At 49.7% G+C, this 16,437-nt stretch overlaps 1 protein-coding gene across 5 annotated transcripts in view; it reads right to left on the reverse strand.

Annotated features, from left to right (window-relative positions):
* The window catches only part of ptpn5 (protein tyrosine phosphatase non-receptor type 5), a 296,571-nt gene that overhangs the window by 13,403 nt on the left and 266,731 nt on the right, over positions 1–16,437 (reverse strand). For all 5 annotated transcript variants that reach the window (XM_072518941.1, XM_072518940.1, XM_072518943.1 and 2 more), the window contains 3 exons: positions 15,059–15,169; positions 7,242–7,405; positions 5,188–5,301 (listed from right to left, as the gene is read on the reverse strand). In XM_072518941.1, coding sequence (XP_072375042.1) covers positions 5,188–5,301; positions 7,242–7,405; positions 15,059–15,169 — 389 coding nt within the window. The remainder of the gene's footprint in view (positions 1–5,187; positions 5,302–7,241; positions 7,406–15,058; positions 15,170–16,437) is intronic.

Raw genomic sequence — 16,437 nt, forward strand, 5'->3', positions numbered from 1 at the left:
GGTCGGATATGCGGGGGAGAGGGTACGCGTCCAGCTGCGCAAACCTGTTGATGGTCTGACTGTAGTCGATGACCATCCTATGTTTCTCCACGGTCTTTATCACCACTACTTGAGCTCTCCAGGAACTGTGCTAGCTTCAATGACCCCTTCCCTCAGTAGCCTTTGGACCTCTGAACCAATGAAGGTCCGGTCCTGGGCACTGTACCGTCTGCTCCTGGTGGCGATAGGTTTGCAATCCGGGGTGAGGTGCTCAAAAAGGGAAGGCGGGTCGACCTTAAGGGTCGCGAGGCCGCAGACAGTAAGGGGGGTATCAGGCCGCCGAATTTGAAGGTCAGGCATTGCAAGTTACATTGGAAATCCAACCCCAGGAGTGTAGCCGCGCAGAGGTGCGGCAGGACAGAAAGGCAGAAATTGTTGAATTTCCTGCCTTGGACAGTGAGGTTTGCTAGGCAGAACCCCTTTTCTCCACTGAGTGTGAACCGGAGGCCAGGGCGATTCTTTGGTTCACAGAGTGGGTAACAAGTGAACAGCGCCTCACCGTGTCGGGGTGTATAAAGCTCTCCGTGCTCCCAGGGTCGATCAGGCAGGACGTCTCGTGGCCGTTGATGAAAACCATCGTCGTTGCTGTTGCGAGTGTCCGAGGTCGATTTTGGTCCAGAGTCACCGAGGCCAGATGAAGTAGTTGCGGGTTTTGATCAGGCAGTGTGTAGTCGGCCGGGCTCCTGGGGCCCCATCCAAGATGGCGTCTCCCATGGGTCACACATGGTGGTCGGGGATGGACAAAATGGCGGCGCCCATCCGTCCAGCGTGGCGTCCGAGGAACAAGATGGCCGCGTCCGTGGGCCGCACGTGGCCCTAGGATAGGGGGGTGGCAGTGAACGCTGACTGCCTGGGGCCTGAATAGAAGATTGCTGCGGCGGTCCGGAGTCGCCGCTGGAGACCGCGGCCACGGCTCGAGCCTGGCAGACCCCCACAAAATGGCCCTTCTTGCCGCACCCTTTGCAGGTGGAGGTGCGGGCCGGGCAGTGCTGGCGGGAGTGCTTTGCCTGCCCGCAGAAGAAACAGCGGGGCCCGACGGAGTTAGCAGGCTGTCTTACAGCGCAGGCCTGCGGGGACACGGGGAAGTCTGTGGGGCTGCCGCTGTGGGATGCCACGCTGCCCAGGGGGCCGCCGCGCGATCGGGCACATAGGTTTGCGCGTTTCTGGAGGCAACATCCATGGACCCTGCCAGGGCCCGTGCCTCTCTAAGTCCCAGGGTGTCTTTTTTTAAGAGCCACTGGCGGATCTCTGAGGAGCTCATACCTGCTACGAAGGCATCCCGGATTAGGAGTTCCGTGTGCTCGCTCCCCGAAACTTGCTGGCAGGCACAGTTTCTGTCCAGCACCAGTAGCGCGTGGTAGAACTCCTCCAACGATTCCCCGGGGCTTTGCCATCTTGTTGCAAGCAGGTGACGTGCGTAGACCTGATTTACAGGGCGGATATAGTGTCCTTTTAACAGTTCGATCGCTGCATCGAAGTCCTCCGCCTCCTCGATGAGGGTATAGATCCCAGGGCTTACCCTTGAGTGAAGAGATGCAGTTTCTGCTCCCCCGAGGGTGTGCCTCCGGCCGTCTCGAGGTAGCCTTTAAAGCAAGCCAGACAGTGCTTCAAGATCGCCGCCGAGTCCCTGAGTTGCAGACACTCCGGCTTGATTCGGAGATCCATCCTTTCAGCTTAAGTAGTAGTCTATTAAATTGATGCACGATCAATTAAAACGAGGTAGTAACATAACTGAAGGCTTTAATAGACTTGAACTGTTCCCCAGCAGCTTCGGTACAGAATGAGGGCTGCTGGGACGGCACCGGTTCTTATACCCCGCCTGTCAGGGCGGAGCTACATACAAAACAGCCAATGGTAAACTCCTAGGTTTAATCAATGGTCTTCAGCCTCTCGGGTACTGCAATACCTGATAATACCACAAAGGCTAAGGTGGGTAAAGAGGGAGGAATGCCAACAATTAATAGAGGGGATTCTAGAAAGGACGGGAGGTACGCGGCAGAGCTGGACCAGAGACTCCTGGTGAAGAGGAAGGCGTTGCAGGCGAGGTTTGGTCTGCTGTCCACAGGAAAAGTGGTGCGTCATCTGAAGGTATGTTGTCAAGCCAGCTCCGTAGAGAAGCTGTGGCAAGGGAGATAGTTCAGGTTAGGGATAGGGTAGGCGAGCTGGTGGTGGCCCCGGAGCAGATTAATTAGGTTTTTGAGGAGTTTTACAGAGATTTGTATAAGTCAGAACCACCAGAGGATGAACAGAAAATGAGAGCGTTTTGGGGGAGGTTAGAATGCCCGAAGATGGGTGAAATGGAGAGGGCGATGCTGGAGGAGTCAGTGGGGGTGGAAGAGGTGAAGGCACAATTGGAAAGTTAACGATTGGGGAAAAGTCAGTATTTTGTGGTTTCCACTCCAGGGTTGGGGTAAGGCGGGGGGGGGGGGGGGGGGGGGGGATTGCCATTCCCTGTGACAGCGTCTCATTTTAGGTATCTGGAGGTGTAGGTGGCTCTGGATTGGGCTGGTCTTCAGAAGTTGAATTTTTCAAGCTTGGTGGGAGGGTGAAGGCAGAATTGCTGTGGTGAGATAATCTTCCTCTGTCGTTAGCAGGCCGGGTACAGGGAGTGAAGATGAACATTTTACCATGGTTTTTGTTTTATTTCAGTCTTTTTGCTAAGGCGTTTTACAACGGGTGGATAGGCTGACTACCTTGTCCATCTGGGCGGGGAAGGTGGTCAGGATAAGGAAGGTGGTCCTGCAGAGGGGATGGCAGTTGGGGGGGGATGGAGGGGGGGCGGTTAGGCCTCTTGAATTTGAGATATTATTGGGCGGCAAATGCGGAGAAGGTACGGGATTGGAATAGGGAAGTGGAGGCTTTGTGGGTAAGGATGGAGACGGGCTTGTGCAGTGGCTCGGGGTTGCGGGCGTTGGCAACGACGCCACTCCCATTAGCTCCAGGGAAGTATTCGTGTAGTCCTGTGGTGGTGGCCACACTGATGATTTGGAGGTAGTTGGACAGCACTTAGGTTGGGAGCAGGGTCGAGGGTGATGCCAATCATGGTGAATCACAGATCGCGCTGGAGAGGCTGGTGTAAAGTTCTGTGAATAGGAGGACAGGGGGATCACGGAGATGAAGGATCTGTTTCTGGGAGGGCGATTTGCGAGCTTGAAGGAGTTGAATGAGAAGTTTGTTCTGGCTCAGGAGGAGAGTTTCTGGTATATGCAGGTGCGGGACTTTGCGAAGAAGGTTTTTCCAATGTTTCTGATAGCTCTCGCCTCCTCTTTGCTTTGCTTCCTCTTTGCTGGAGGAGGTGCTGTCTACGGGGGGTTGGAGAGGCGGGGAATCGTCTAGACGATTTATGGGAGGATTTTGGAGGAGGATAAGGTGTCTATGGAGGGGATTAAGGCTAAGTGGGAAGAGGAGTTGGGGGCAGCATTAGAGGAAGGATTGCGCGCTAGGTGCTGTGGAGGGTGAATATCTCGACCAAGTGTGTGAGGCTGGGGCTGATACAGCTTAACGTGGTGCACAGGGTGCAGCTGACAATGGCAAGGATGAGTTGGCTGTTTGAGGGGTAGAGGACATTTGTGATCGGTGTGGGAGGGGACCTGCTAATCATGTACATGCCCGAAGATGGAACGGCTTTGGAGGTCAGTTTTCAGCACCATCTCGGAGGTTTAGTATGTAGATGTGGAGCCCGGACCCCTGGAGGCCATATTCGGGTTGTCGGACCGGCCAGAGTTGCAGACAGGTGCAGGGGCAGATGTTTAAGCCTTTGCCTCGCAAATTGCTCACAGGCAGGTTCTGTTGGCGTGGAGGTCAGCTTCTTCACTCTGTGCCTCAGCATGGCAGGGGACCTATTGGAGTTCTTAGCCCTGGAGAAGGTGAAAATTGCCCTAAAGGGGGCGAGCAATGGGATTCACAAGCATTGGTATTTATTCATTTTGCATTTTGGAGACTTTGTTACCGTAAGGGGGGAGGGATTTACTGGGTCGGGAGTTTAACATGTTGGGTGTGTTTTTTTTGTAAAATGTAAAATGTTAAAATTGGAATATAAATACTTCAAAAAAAAATAGAGAAAAGCTTTAAAGCTTTATTCTCCAGATGAGTTTTAGATCATTTGGCAAAACAAATTAAGGAGAAATTCTGTCACATGAAAAAGGCACAATTCTCTTAACACTGGGAAATTTTGCAAGCTGAAGTGCGGTTATTAACTCTGCTTGTACCTGAAATTCCCAGCATGCCACAGCTTCAGAATTCTTGAAGTACAAATGTAAATACCATGTGGCATGTGTTTTAACTAAAATTCCTGTTGAACAGAGCTTTAGCGTTCACTAAAGATATTTGCTTTTTTATCGTTTAACCCCTACAAACTATTTTCCTGTGCTTCAACATTTGTTTTCCAATGGTTCAACATTTTTTCAGCTTTCATTAAGATATTGGCTGGAATTTTGTTGGGCTAACTGGCAACTTGCCCAACGATGGGAGAACTGGAAGTGCCAGTGTCAGTTCTACGGGGGAGGCCCTATGAAATCAAGTGTGCTTCAGGCACATAACTGTGCACCAGTAAGCCTTTCCGTGACGAGGCCCTCTGTTTCACAAAGCCAACCTGCCAGAAACTGTTCATGTTGCCAGTGGAAACAGTGATTGCTGACAGAACTGCACCCACCAGAGGCCCAGGATCATCATAGAACCCCAGGCGTTGAGTGAGGACAGGATGGGAGATGCAAAGTGGGGGTCATGAGAGGGCGGGGAGGCTCAGAGGCAAGAGCAGAGGGCGGTTTTCAGTGGCTACCCCTTGCCCGCTGCTGATTCCCTTGATTGGGCACAGAGTAGCTCCCCCCCATCCCACCCGGAAGCTGTTCGCAACCGTAGGATGCAGGAAAGTCGTGCGGCTCCAATTTAATACCTCGGCAGCCACTAAACTACAGTGGGCTCCAGGATACTGGGCGTCATTTGACTCATTAATGAGGCTACTTGAAATTCTACTGTCTGTCATCAGGAATCACATCTCAGTTTCTTCCATTTCTCACTTAATCGGACCGCCACCAGGAGACTGATGCTGTGTGTTTCCCACAATTAAGTGAGGTCAGTCACCATGCTTTCTGCCACAATGGGTTGCATTATATCCACCCCACTATGCCAATTTCTAATGATCACACTGACCTGTCCATCCTTAGCTGGCAGGTTGTCCTCAATATGTCAACTACACCAGCATACTTCAGTTCTCTGTAACAGATGCTGGTGGCAATGAAACAGCCTGTTCTCCCAATGCCAGCACTGCAAAATAATAGCAAGAAAGCAATGTAAACAGTTGTATTCACAGAAACTGAAAGACTCTGGATTTTTCATAATTTTAAGGACAAATAGGTAAAATAAAAACAGAATTTAGATGAAAATCTTCCACTCTCGATGCATCGAACTGAGCGAAGCATGAGATCTTTTGTCAGCTTGAAAAAAAGCAAGGTAAAACTACTGTAAAGCATCTCCATCAAAAAAAAGAGATGAGGCAAATCACCTCGCATTTCACTGCTAAATCCTGTGGATTGTGGAAGGAAGAGGTTCACAGTTTTAAGATCAGAATATAGAATGAGTTAGAGTTTATAACACAGCATTAGCACTGCTGCTTCACAGCGCCAGGGAATCAGGTTCGATTCCCGACTTGGGTCACTGTCTGTGTGGAGTCTGCATGTTCTGCCCGTGCCTGCGGGGGTTTCCTCTGGATGCTCCTGGACACTTTGAATTCTCCCTCAGTGTACCCAAACAGGCGCCGGAGTATGGCGACTAGGAGATTTTCACAGTAACTTTATTGTAGTGTTAATGTAAACCTACTTGTGACACTAATAAAGATTATTATAAAATTATTATTATTATTGGGCCAGGTTGAGAACGTATTTCCTCTCGGCCAGAACTACATAGTAGGCACACGCACTACGTATCCCAGGAGGCATCACACTGAAACTAACAGAAAGCAAGGGCCGGTATAAAAAGAGGGGGTTCAGCAGAGTTGACCTGGTGGAGTGCCTGCAGATTCCTGGCAGTGTGCCTGCAGAAGACCTGGCAGAAGTCAAGGGCTGTCTGATTTGCTTGCAGAGGAATACAAGTTGGTGCAGTCTTGAGTGCTTGCAGAGGTAAATGATGTGGTGGAGTGGGCCTGGTGAGAAACCTGAGAAAACATGTGTTTGACTACCTGTGAGCAACATAAGAGAAAATGTGTTTGACTGGCATTGAACTTTGGTATGTGACCTCAAATTGTAATACGAACTGGGACTGTTTGAGAACCCGACTCTGGTAGGAGCTTAACTTTGTGAAAACTAACCAAGAGACTTTCTGTCTGTTTTGGTTTGATTGCATCAGCAAATAGCTCAGCTATCCAGTCAAATATATAGGGAAGATAACCAAAGATAGCATTTGTTTGATTTCTGAATGATTTTGAAGCAGCTCGCTTATGTGGAACATTCCTTACGAAAATAAATACACAGACATCTTAGGCGGGATTCTCCTTTCCGGGGACTAAGTCCCCACGCCGCGGGAAAACCGGCGCGAACCGCTCCGGCGCCAACAGCCCCCGAAAGTGCGGAATTCTCCGCACTTCCGGGGGCTAGGTGGACGCCGGAGGGGTTGGCGCCGCGCCAGCCAGCGGCGAAGGGACTGCGCGAATTCGCCAAAGGGCCGGCGTGATCTCGCGCATGCGCTGAACCGCTGGCATGTTTTGCCGCATGCACGTGGGGTTCTCTTCTCCACGCCGGCCATGGCGGAGCCCTATAGGGGCCGGCATGGAAGGAAGGAGTGCCCCCACGGCACAGGCCCACTCGCAGATTGGTGGGCCCCGATCGCGGGCCAGGCCACGCGGGGACCCCTCCCGTGGTTGGATCCCCCCGCGCTCCCCCCGAAGACTGCTCCCGCCGCTACCAACGGCCCCGACTGGCGAGGCGTGAACCCTGCCCCCGCCCAAAACCGCGCCGGAGAATACGGTAGCTGGCGTTGGGGCGGCAAGGCGGGATTCGCACCACCATCCCCGGGGGATTCTCCAACCCCAATCCCGCTGAATTGTTCACTTGAACTCTCATGTTAAAGTATGCTCATACACTCTGCCTACAAAGATCGCACACTCTGCCTACAAAGATCGCAGTGCAATGCCCTTGGTGGTGTTACAAGTTGTAAACAGTGCAATGAGTTTTGAGTCCTGAAATTGGCGTTCAAATTTGACTTTGTTGTACCTGCAGTGGACTATCACTGGTCCACTGTTGTCCTTCTTAGCTTGCTGTCTGGCATCTTCCACCTCCTGGACCAACTGTAAAAGTGGGCGAGCATTATCTGGTGTCTTCTGATCAGGCCATGATGTGTACCAGTAATGCTTTAAGTGTCGTTCCTCTGAGCCATCCTAAAACCAGAAACATATGGAATCAAAGTTGGTGTGCAGATTGAGTTAATGAACTCACACAGCTTAGGACATGAATCTTCAAGTGATCCTCCTTCTGCAAGTTCCCCATACACCTAACTGAGGCTAGTGCTCGTGTTGGCCCTCCGGGTACTGCTAAGCATGCGGCAGAGGCCTGTTTTATTACACCACCTGCTTGATTCTCATATCTCAGTTCCTGTATGATGTTCTGGTGGTGTACATAGATATATAGATACATTGAAGGAAGGAACAGGAGGACGCCTTTTGCCCTTCGAGCCTGCTCCGCCATTCATCACGATCATGGCTGACCATCCAACTCAATAGCCTAATCCTGCTTTCTCCCCATAGCCTTTGATCCCATTCTCCCCAAGTGCTATATCCAGCCGCCTCTTGAATATATTCAAATTTTTAGCATCAGCTACTTCCTGTGGTAATGAATTCCACAGGCTCACCACTCTTTGTGTGAAGAAATGTCTCCATTGGGCTGGCAACTTTTTTCTTGTCGAGTTCCGGTGGCGGCCATAGAGTAGGAGGTCGCACATTTAGTAGCTCCGGCTCGTGACGGACCTTTTGGACCTTTTCTCCCGATTTTTTCAGAATTTTATGAGAAAAATCGGTGGAGAGTGAGAGAGTGAGGAGAAATCCCCCACCAGTCTCTGGAGCCGTGGACCAGAAGCGTTGTGTAAGAAGAATTTGTCGAGTAACGAAGGCGACTGTAGAACCTGCAGCACGGGAAAGCATGGCGGAGGTGCAGGATCCCGGTTTGGTGGCACAGTGGTCAACGGTCCAGCTGGTGGAGTTCATTCAGGAGAGCTTCGCCAAGCAAAATAAGGCAGGGCTAGACCCGATTAAGGCAACGATTGATCAGGTGGAACAGGGCTGGAAGCCCACGGACTAGCGATTCAGAAGGTGGAGGAGAAGGTGTCCGAGCAAGAGGACCATTTAACTGCGTTGGAGGCGGAGGTGGGGCTGATGAGGGACCACCAGAAAAGGCTGCAGGAGAAGGTGGAGGACCTGGAGAATAGGTCCCGGAGACAGAACCTGAGGATCGTCGGCCTCCCGGAGGGCAGTGAGGGATAGGACACAAGGGCACATGTGGCAAATATGATGGACAAGTTGCTGGGAGATGGAACGTTTACTCGACTCTTGGAAGTGGACAGAGCGCATAGAGCATTGCGAGGAAACCGCGAGTGAATGAACCGCCGAGGGCGATGGTGGTGCGAATGCACCAGTTCCTGGACAAGGAATAGATTTTGTGGTGGGCCAAGCAGACACGGAGCTGCAAGTGGGAGAACTATGAGCTGCGCATCTACTAGGACCTGGGCGCGGAACTGGCCAAAATGAGCCGGATTCAATAGGGTAAAATCGTCCCTCTTCAAGAAGGGGGTGAAGTTTGGGATGTTATACCCAGTGTGTCTTTGGGTCACTTATGAGGACCAGGAACTTTACTTTGAATCGCCGGACGCAGTGATGGACTTTATCAAGACAAAAGGCTGACAGAGGTTTGAGGGCATTGAACCTTGGGGGAAGGTATTGCGGTCTCGATTCTGTTAAAGTTATTTTATTTTTGAATTGTACATGCAGTGCCCTTTGTAACAGGTTTGTGAGCAGTTGCTCAGATCTGTAAGTAACTTTGTTTCAGTGGGTGGAGGGTAGAGGGATTTTTTTCTACTGTGTGTTTATTGGGCACTGTGATGTTTTGAATATGTATGTTCGAGCGGGAGGGGGAGGGAGAACAATAGGGGATAGGATATCTGGCGCCATGGGCGGTTACCAGGCTAGCTGGGCGGGCTAGCTCACAGAAGCGCAGTGGGGGGGCGAGCAGGTGGTAAGTTTGTTAAGGGGGGTTGGGATTGTGGTGCTGCTGATAGTGGGGGGGGGGGGTGCGGCTCTGCTGACAGGGGCGGAACTGTTGCTGGGAGACAAATGGGAGGCCGAGGACGGCGGATGCCCGAGGGCCGGCCCACAGAGATGTGAGACGCGAGCTAGAGGCTGGCCTGATAAGGGTGATATCTTGGGGTGGTGGGAAGCCTTGCGACAAGGCTGAGCACATGGAACGTTAGAGGGCTGAATGGGCCAGTTCAGAGGGCTCCCGTGTCGCGCATCTGAGGGGATTGAAGGCGGACGTGGCAATGGTACAGGAGACGCACCTGAGGGTAATAGATCAGACCAGATAGAGGAAGGAGTGGGTCGGCCAAGTAATTCATTCAGGGTTAGATTCTAAGACTAGGGGGCCCACGATCCTGATGAAGAAACGGGTGACATTTGAGGTAAGGAGAATAGTGGCGGACGTGGGGGCCAGGTACATCATGGTAAGCGGGAAACTTGAGGGGCTGCTGGTGGTGCTTCTGAATACATACTGGAACAATGTGGAATTTATGAGGCGGGTGTTAGGGAAGATCCCAGACCTAGAGTCGCATAAGCTGATCATGGGGAGGGGGGGGGGACTTTAATACGGTCATTGATCCAAGATTGAACCCGTCGAGGTCAAGGACAGGGAGGTGCCAGCCGTAGAGAAGGAACTAAAGCGGTTCATGGAGCAGATGGGGGAGTAGACCCATGGAGGTATGGACAGCCAAGAGTGAAGGAGTTTTCTTTTTTCTCCCAAGCGCACAAAGCATACTCCCGGATTGATTTTTTTATCCTTAGCATGGCTTTACTGGCGGGGGTGGTTGATAAAGAGTGTTCGGTGATTGCTGTGTCGGACCATGCCCCACATTGGGTGGACTTACGGGTGAGTAAGGAGAGAGGGCAGCGCCCTAATGGAGGTTGGGTGTGGGACTGTTAGCGGATGAGGGGGTGTGCAGGCGGGTGAGGGAGTCCATCCAGAACTATCTGGAAATAAATGACACGGGGGAAGTCTCGGCAACAACGGTCTGGGAAACACTGAAGGCAGCGGTTAGGGGGGAGCTAATCTCGATACGGGCCCATTGGGAGCAGAGATGGATAGGCTGGTTGGGGAAATACTCCAGGTGGACAGGAGATAATCAGAGGCCCCGGTGGCGGGGCGACTGAAGGAGCGGCAGAGGCTACATATGGAGTTTGGGCTGTTATCTACAGGGAAGGCGGTGGAGCATTTGAGGAAGGCGAGGGGGGCGATATGCGAGTATGCAGAGAAGGCCAGCAGGATGCTTGTGCACCAGCTGAGGAAAAGGAAGTGGCCAGGGAGATAGGAATAGTGAAGGACAGAGGTGGTCTCGCACCCAGCAGGGGTGAACGGGGTGTTTAAGGAGTTTTATGGAAGGCTATATGAGTCGGAATTCCCAGCTGGGGTAGAGGTGATGAGGCAGTTGAATGGGTGCTGGGTGAGTTGAAGTTTCTGAAGATGGAGGCAGGATTGGTGGCGGGGTTGGGAGCCCCGATTGGAATTGAAGAAATAGTAGAGGGGCTGGAGGCCATGCAGTTGGGTATGGCCCCGGGACCGGATGGCTATCCAGTGGAATTCTGTAAGATGTTCTCGGAGATGCTGGGTCCACTGCTGGTGAGGGCATATAATGAGGCAAGGGAGCGGGGTGTCCATCCCCCAACAATGTCTCAGGCCACGATCTCACTGATTCTGAAGCGGGAGAAGGACCCAGAGCTATATGGGTCATATCGGCCAATCTCCCTATTGAATGTGGATGCTAAACTGTTGGCTAAAATATTGGCCTTAAGGATTGAGGACTGTGTCCCTGAGGTGATAGGGGAAGACCAGACTGGGTTTGTTAAGGGCAGGCAGCTGACGGCCAATGTTAGAAGGCTCTTAAATGTTATCATGATGCCCTCGGGGGTGGGGGGGATGGAGATGGTAGTTGCAATGGACGCGGAAAAGGCCTTTGGAGTGGAGTGGAGTGGAATTATTGGTGGTGGAATTATTTGTGGGAGGTGTTAGGACGGTTCGGGTTTTGGGCAGGGCTTCATTGATTGGGTTCGCTTGTTGTACAAGGCACTGGTGGCGAGTGTACGAACAAATCGGATGATGTCGGGCTATTTTAAGCTGCACCGAGGGACAAGGCAAGGGTGACCACTCTCCCTGCTGTTGTTTGCTCTGGCCATAGAGCCATTGGCTCTATGCATTAAGATGCGTTAAGAGCATCGAGGGACTGGAAGGGGTTGGTCCGGGGGGGCTGGAACACAGGGTCTCGCTTTACGCTGAAAACCTGCACCTGTATATTTCCGACGCACTAGGGGGGATGGGGGAGATTATGCGGATTTTAGGGGAATTTGGCCAGTTTTTGGGGTATAAATTGAATATGGGGAAAAGTGAGATGTTTGCGATCCAGAGGAGGGGGCAGGAGAGGAGACGGAGAGCTGCCGTTTAGAGTGGGAGGGAGCTTCCGACATCTGGGAATCCAGATGGCATGGGAATGGGAGACACTACATAAGTTAAATCTGGCCCGTCTAGTAGAGCAAACGAAGGAGGACTTTAGAGTGCTCCCGCTGTCACTGGTGGGGAGGGTACAGACCGTGAAAATGATGTTCCTCCCAGATTTCTGTTCGTTTTTCAGCGCCTTCCCATCTTTATCCCAAGGTCCTTTTTTAAATGGCTAAACAAAGTGATTTGGGGCTTTGTGTGGGTGGGTAAAACCCCGCGAGTGAAGAAAATGTTGCTGGAGCGTAGTCGAGGGGAGGGTGAGTTGGCACTGCCGGACTTTAGCAATTATTATTGGGTGGCAAATATAGCCATGATTAGGAAGTGGGTAGTGGGGGTGATGGTCGGCGTGGGAGTGAGTGGAGGCGGCATCATGTAAGGACACAGGTCTGGGGAATTGATAACGGCACCTCTGCCGTTCCCGCCGGCCCGGTACTCCACAAGCCCGGTGGTAGTGGCAGCCCTGAGAGTCTGGGGACAGTGGAGGAAACATATGAGAGTGGAGGGGGCAATGGTTTGGGTTCCGATTTGTAATAATCATCGGTTTGTACCTGGAAGGCCGGATGGGGGGTTTCGGAGATGGCAGAGAGCAGGGACTGAGAGGGTGGGGGATCTATTCATAGATGGGAGCTTCCTTTGTTTGAAGCATTTAGAGGAGAAGTTTGAACTGCCAGCAGGAAATGGATTCAGGTATCTGCAGGTGCGGGATTTTTTGGAAAGGCAGGTTCCGACCTTTCTGCTCCTACCGTCACGCGGGGATACAGGACAGGGTAGTTTCCAGAATGGGAGTGAGAGAGGGGAAGGTATCAGACATCTACAAAGAGCTTATGGAGTCGGAGGAAACTCAGATAGAGGAGCTAAAGGGCAAATGGGAAGTTGAGCTAGGGGGAGAGTTAGAGGTGGGTCTGTGGGCGTATGCTTTGAGCAGAGTTAACACATCCTCATCATGTACCAAGCTCAGCCTGATACAATTTAAGGTAGTTCACCGGGCACACATGATGTCCTTCATAGAACATAGAACATACAGTGCAGTAGGAGGCCATTCGGCCCATTGAGTCTGCACCGACCCGCTTAAACCCTCACTTCCACCCTATCCCCGTAACCCAATAACCCCTCCTAACCTTTTTTGGTCACTAAGGGCAATTTATCATGGCCAATCCACCTAACCTGCACATTTTTGGACTGTGGTAGGAAACCGGAGCACCTGGAGGAAACCCACGCAGACACGGGGAGAAGGTGCAGACTCCACACAGACAGTGACCCAGCAGGGAATCGAACCTGGGACCCTGGCGCTGTGAAGCCACAGTGCTAATCACTTGTGCTACCATGGTGCCCAGTCCTGTATTTGTTTGTGGTTCTACGTAACACATCTAATTTCCTCAAAACCATTTATTGTGATTGCTTAAATTAATTTCTTGAATAGCTTCTTCCATTACCCAACCAAGCTTTGAAACATTTTTTCCTGAATTCCTTATTTATAATTTCAATTTTTTAAGCTTCTTGCTCCTAGCATGTGCATCCTGCTTCAAGTACACATGCTGTCTGAATTAATTCTGTTGATTCATTCCACATTGCAACTACTTCTCTTCCAAAGCAAATAAGATCTACTTTATAGAATCACAGAGTCATGGATTGGTTTCAGCACCAAAGGAGGCCATTCAGCCCATCTGTCAGCTCGCCAAGAAAACTCAAATAGTCCCACTCCACTGCCTATTCCATGTTCGCGTGCAATTTCTTTTCTCTTTAGATAATCATCCAACAACCTTTTGAAAACCATAATTGAATCTGCCTCCACTACATTCTCAGGCAGTGCATTCCAGAACCTAACCATTTGCTGTGCAAATGAGCTTTTCCTCAGATCGTCTTTGGTTCTTGTGCCATTCATCTTAAATTGGTCTCCTCGAGTTCTTGACCTTTCCACGAATGGGAACAGTTTCTCCCCATCTTCTTTGTCCTGGCCACTTCTCGACCAAATCTCCTTTCAAATTTCTCTTCTCTAACGGGAACAGTCTCAGCTTCTCTTAACTGAAGTCCCTCATCCCTGGAGTCATTAATGTAAATATTTTCCGCACCCTCTCCACTGACTCCATATCCTTTCGAAAAGTGAAGCCCAGAATTTGACACAATACTCCAGTTGAGGTCAAACTAGTGTTTTATAAAGGTTCACCATAACCTTAATATTCTATGCCTCTCTTTATAAAGCCTATGATCCCATAGAATCCCCACAGTGCAGAAGGAGGTCATTCGGCTCACCGAGTCTGCACGGGCCCTTCAAATGAGTACTCTGCCCGTTTACGAGTGTCTACCCCACCCTATTCCCGTAATCCCATAACCTAACCGGCACATCCCTGGACTTTAAGGGGCAATTTAATATGGCCAATCCACCTAACCCACACATCTTTGGACTGGGAGGAAACCTGAGCACCCATAGGAAACCCAATCAGACACGGGGAGAATGTGCAATCTCCACACAGACTGTGGTCCCTGGCGCTGTGAGGCAACAGTGTTAACCACTGTGCCACTGGATCTCATATACCTCATTAATCATTTTTTTGCAATCTACCAGCTTCAAAGATTTGTGCACATATTCTTCCAGGTCACTCTGCACCCCTTTAGAATTATATCCTTTATTTTATATTGCCTCTCTTTGTTCTTGCACCCAAAATGTATCATTCCACATTTTTTTACATTAAATTTCATCTGCATAATGCCCTCCCATTTCAGCAGCCTGTCAATGTCCTTTAGAATTCCATATCTATTCCCTTCACAGTTCACAATATTACCAAGTTTTGTGTCATCTGGAAATTGTGAAGTTGTGCTCGATCTATATTTATGACCTAGACTTTAAAAAACGCAGAGGTTCCCATACGGACCCCTGGGTAACCTCACTATATATGGCCCTTGAGTCCAATAAACAACTATTCACCACAACTCTCTTTCCTGTCACTCAGGCAATCCTGGTGCCACTGCCCCTTTTCTTCCATGAATTTGAACTTTGCTGACAAACCTGTCTTGTGGCATTTTATTAAATGCCTTTTGGAATACAATGTACACTAAGTCTGTTAACTTTTCTTTATTACTTAAATTCTTAGATCATTGATATCCATAATCACGTTGTTGCATGATGTGATGGTAGACACCAAACAATGAATAGATATGGATAGAAAACAATTGTTACTTTAGGAGCCAAGGAGATGGAAGATATTCTTGTTGGCAGTAGTAAAAATTGTTTTTTCACCAAAGCTGTTGATCCAATACTGAAGCCAGAAATTAATATATTTCACCTTCAGGGTAATGTTTCTCAAACTGTAGTCATCTGCATGTAGAACATTGTTTACAATCACTTCAATTCCATGGTAATTGGCTTTATCCTCAGGCCAATAAACTGTACATTTCTGAAACAAAGAAACTGGAATGAGTTCTAAAAGTAACTGTTGAGCCAGGAGGCTGTGAAAAGTTGAGAACAATGATTTGAAATCTGAACATATTTGTTGTATTAGTAGGGTATGTCTATTCCAGATTGAGTGATTGGAAGGATCTACTTGCTGTCACCTCACTGCATTGAGTAATTTGCAGTTAGGAGGAGCATGGGGTCTTATTCTCAGGAAGAGGTCGAGGGAGCAGAGCTCAGAACCATTGGTGAATGGTATGACAAACCAACCAGGCTTTCTACTCCTGCTAATTGTCAACTGGTGACACTTGTTGGAAAAATCACTTGTTTTGACATTAGAAGTACAGGTTTGAACTCGGCTATGATACTGTCTCCATCTATGAATGTTTGCAACAACATTCATTGTTAGGCTCATTTGGATTGTTCGCCAGTATGATAGCGCGAATATGGCACCATCCCTGCAGTAATCAGTGCTTTCGGAGAGGGGAGAAAATTAGGAAATTTGATTCCATTACATCTAAGCCTAAACAGGTAGTTTTGGCAGGCTACTGAACAATCAAGGAAATACCGTAGATAAACTGATCCTCTCTTCATTCTGTTCTCTGTTCAGTAGGTGTTCAGTAGGTTCATGAAGAGATTTTGAATTTTGTATGATTGAATATGTAGCATTTTTTGATAACACATAACTGTGTTCATATACAAAGGGTGTAGCCAAAGCTATGAGCTAATTCTACATAAGTCTGTCCAGTCTACAAATGGCTCTAGTCTCTGTCATGTGACTCTTTACATCACACTGGGTGGTACTCTTCCCAGTCCCTTGCAATGGCAGGTACCCTTTTACTACATGCCTCCCGCAAATCTTACCCAGCATATTTACATACAATCGTCCTACTACTTCTGCATGCACCTATCGCCCCACTTCAAGTCTCTGGATTTATAAATTCAGATGGAGGCTTGGCAATTCTTCCAGTTCTTGTTCTGCTCACATCCTGATGAGTGATGGGCTCTGTTGATTTGAGTAACATTTGTTGATTCGGATTTGAGTTGTAGTCTGTGTTTCTTGCACTTGGCTGTCTTCTAATTCACGCAAGTATCAGGAGGTTTGCATTGAGGGATGAAGATGCTCCTCCTGATCGTACCTTCCAGTATATGGATAAGATATGACCTTGGCTGTCATCATCTCTCCAGACAATGATGCCGCCTCCTTCAAGTCCCTGACCAATCTTTGTATAACTATGGCAGGCTTCTAGTGCGATAACCTCTATTATAGGC

Source organism: Scyliorhinus torazame, chromosome 10, assembly GCF_047496885.1.
Source record: "Scyliorhinus torazame isolate Kashiwa2021f chromosome 10, sScyTor2.1, whole genome shotgun sequence".
NCBI lineage: Eukaryota > Metazoa > Chordata > Chondrichthyes > Carcharhiniformes > Scyliorhinidae > Scyliorhinus > Scyliorhinus torazame.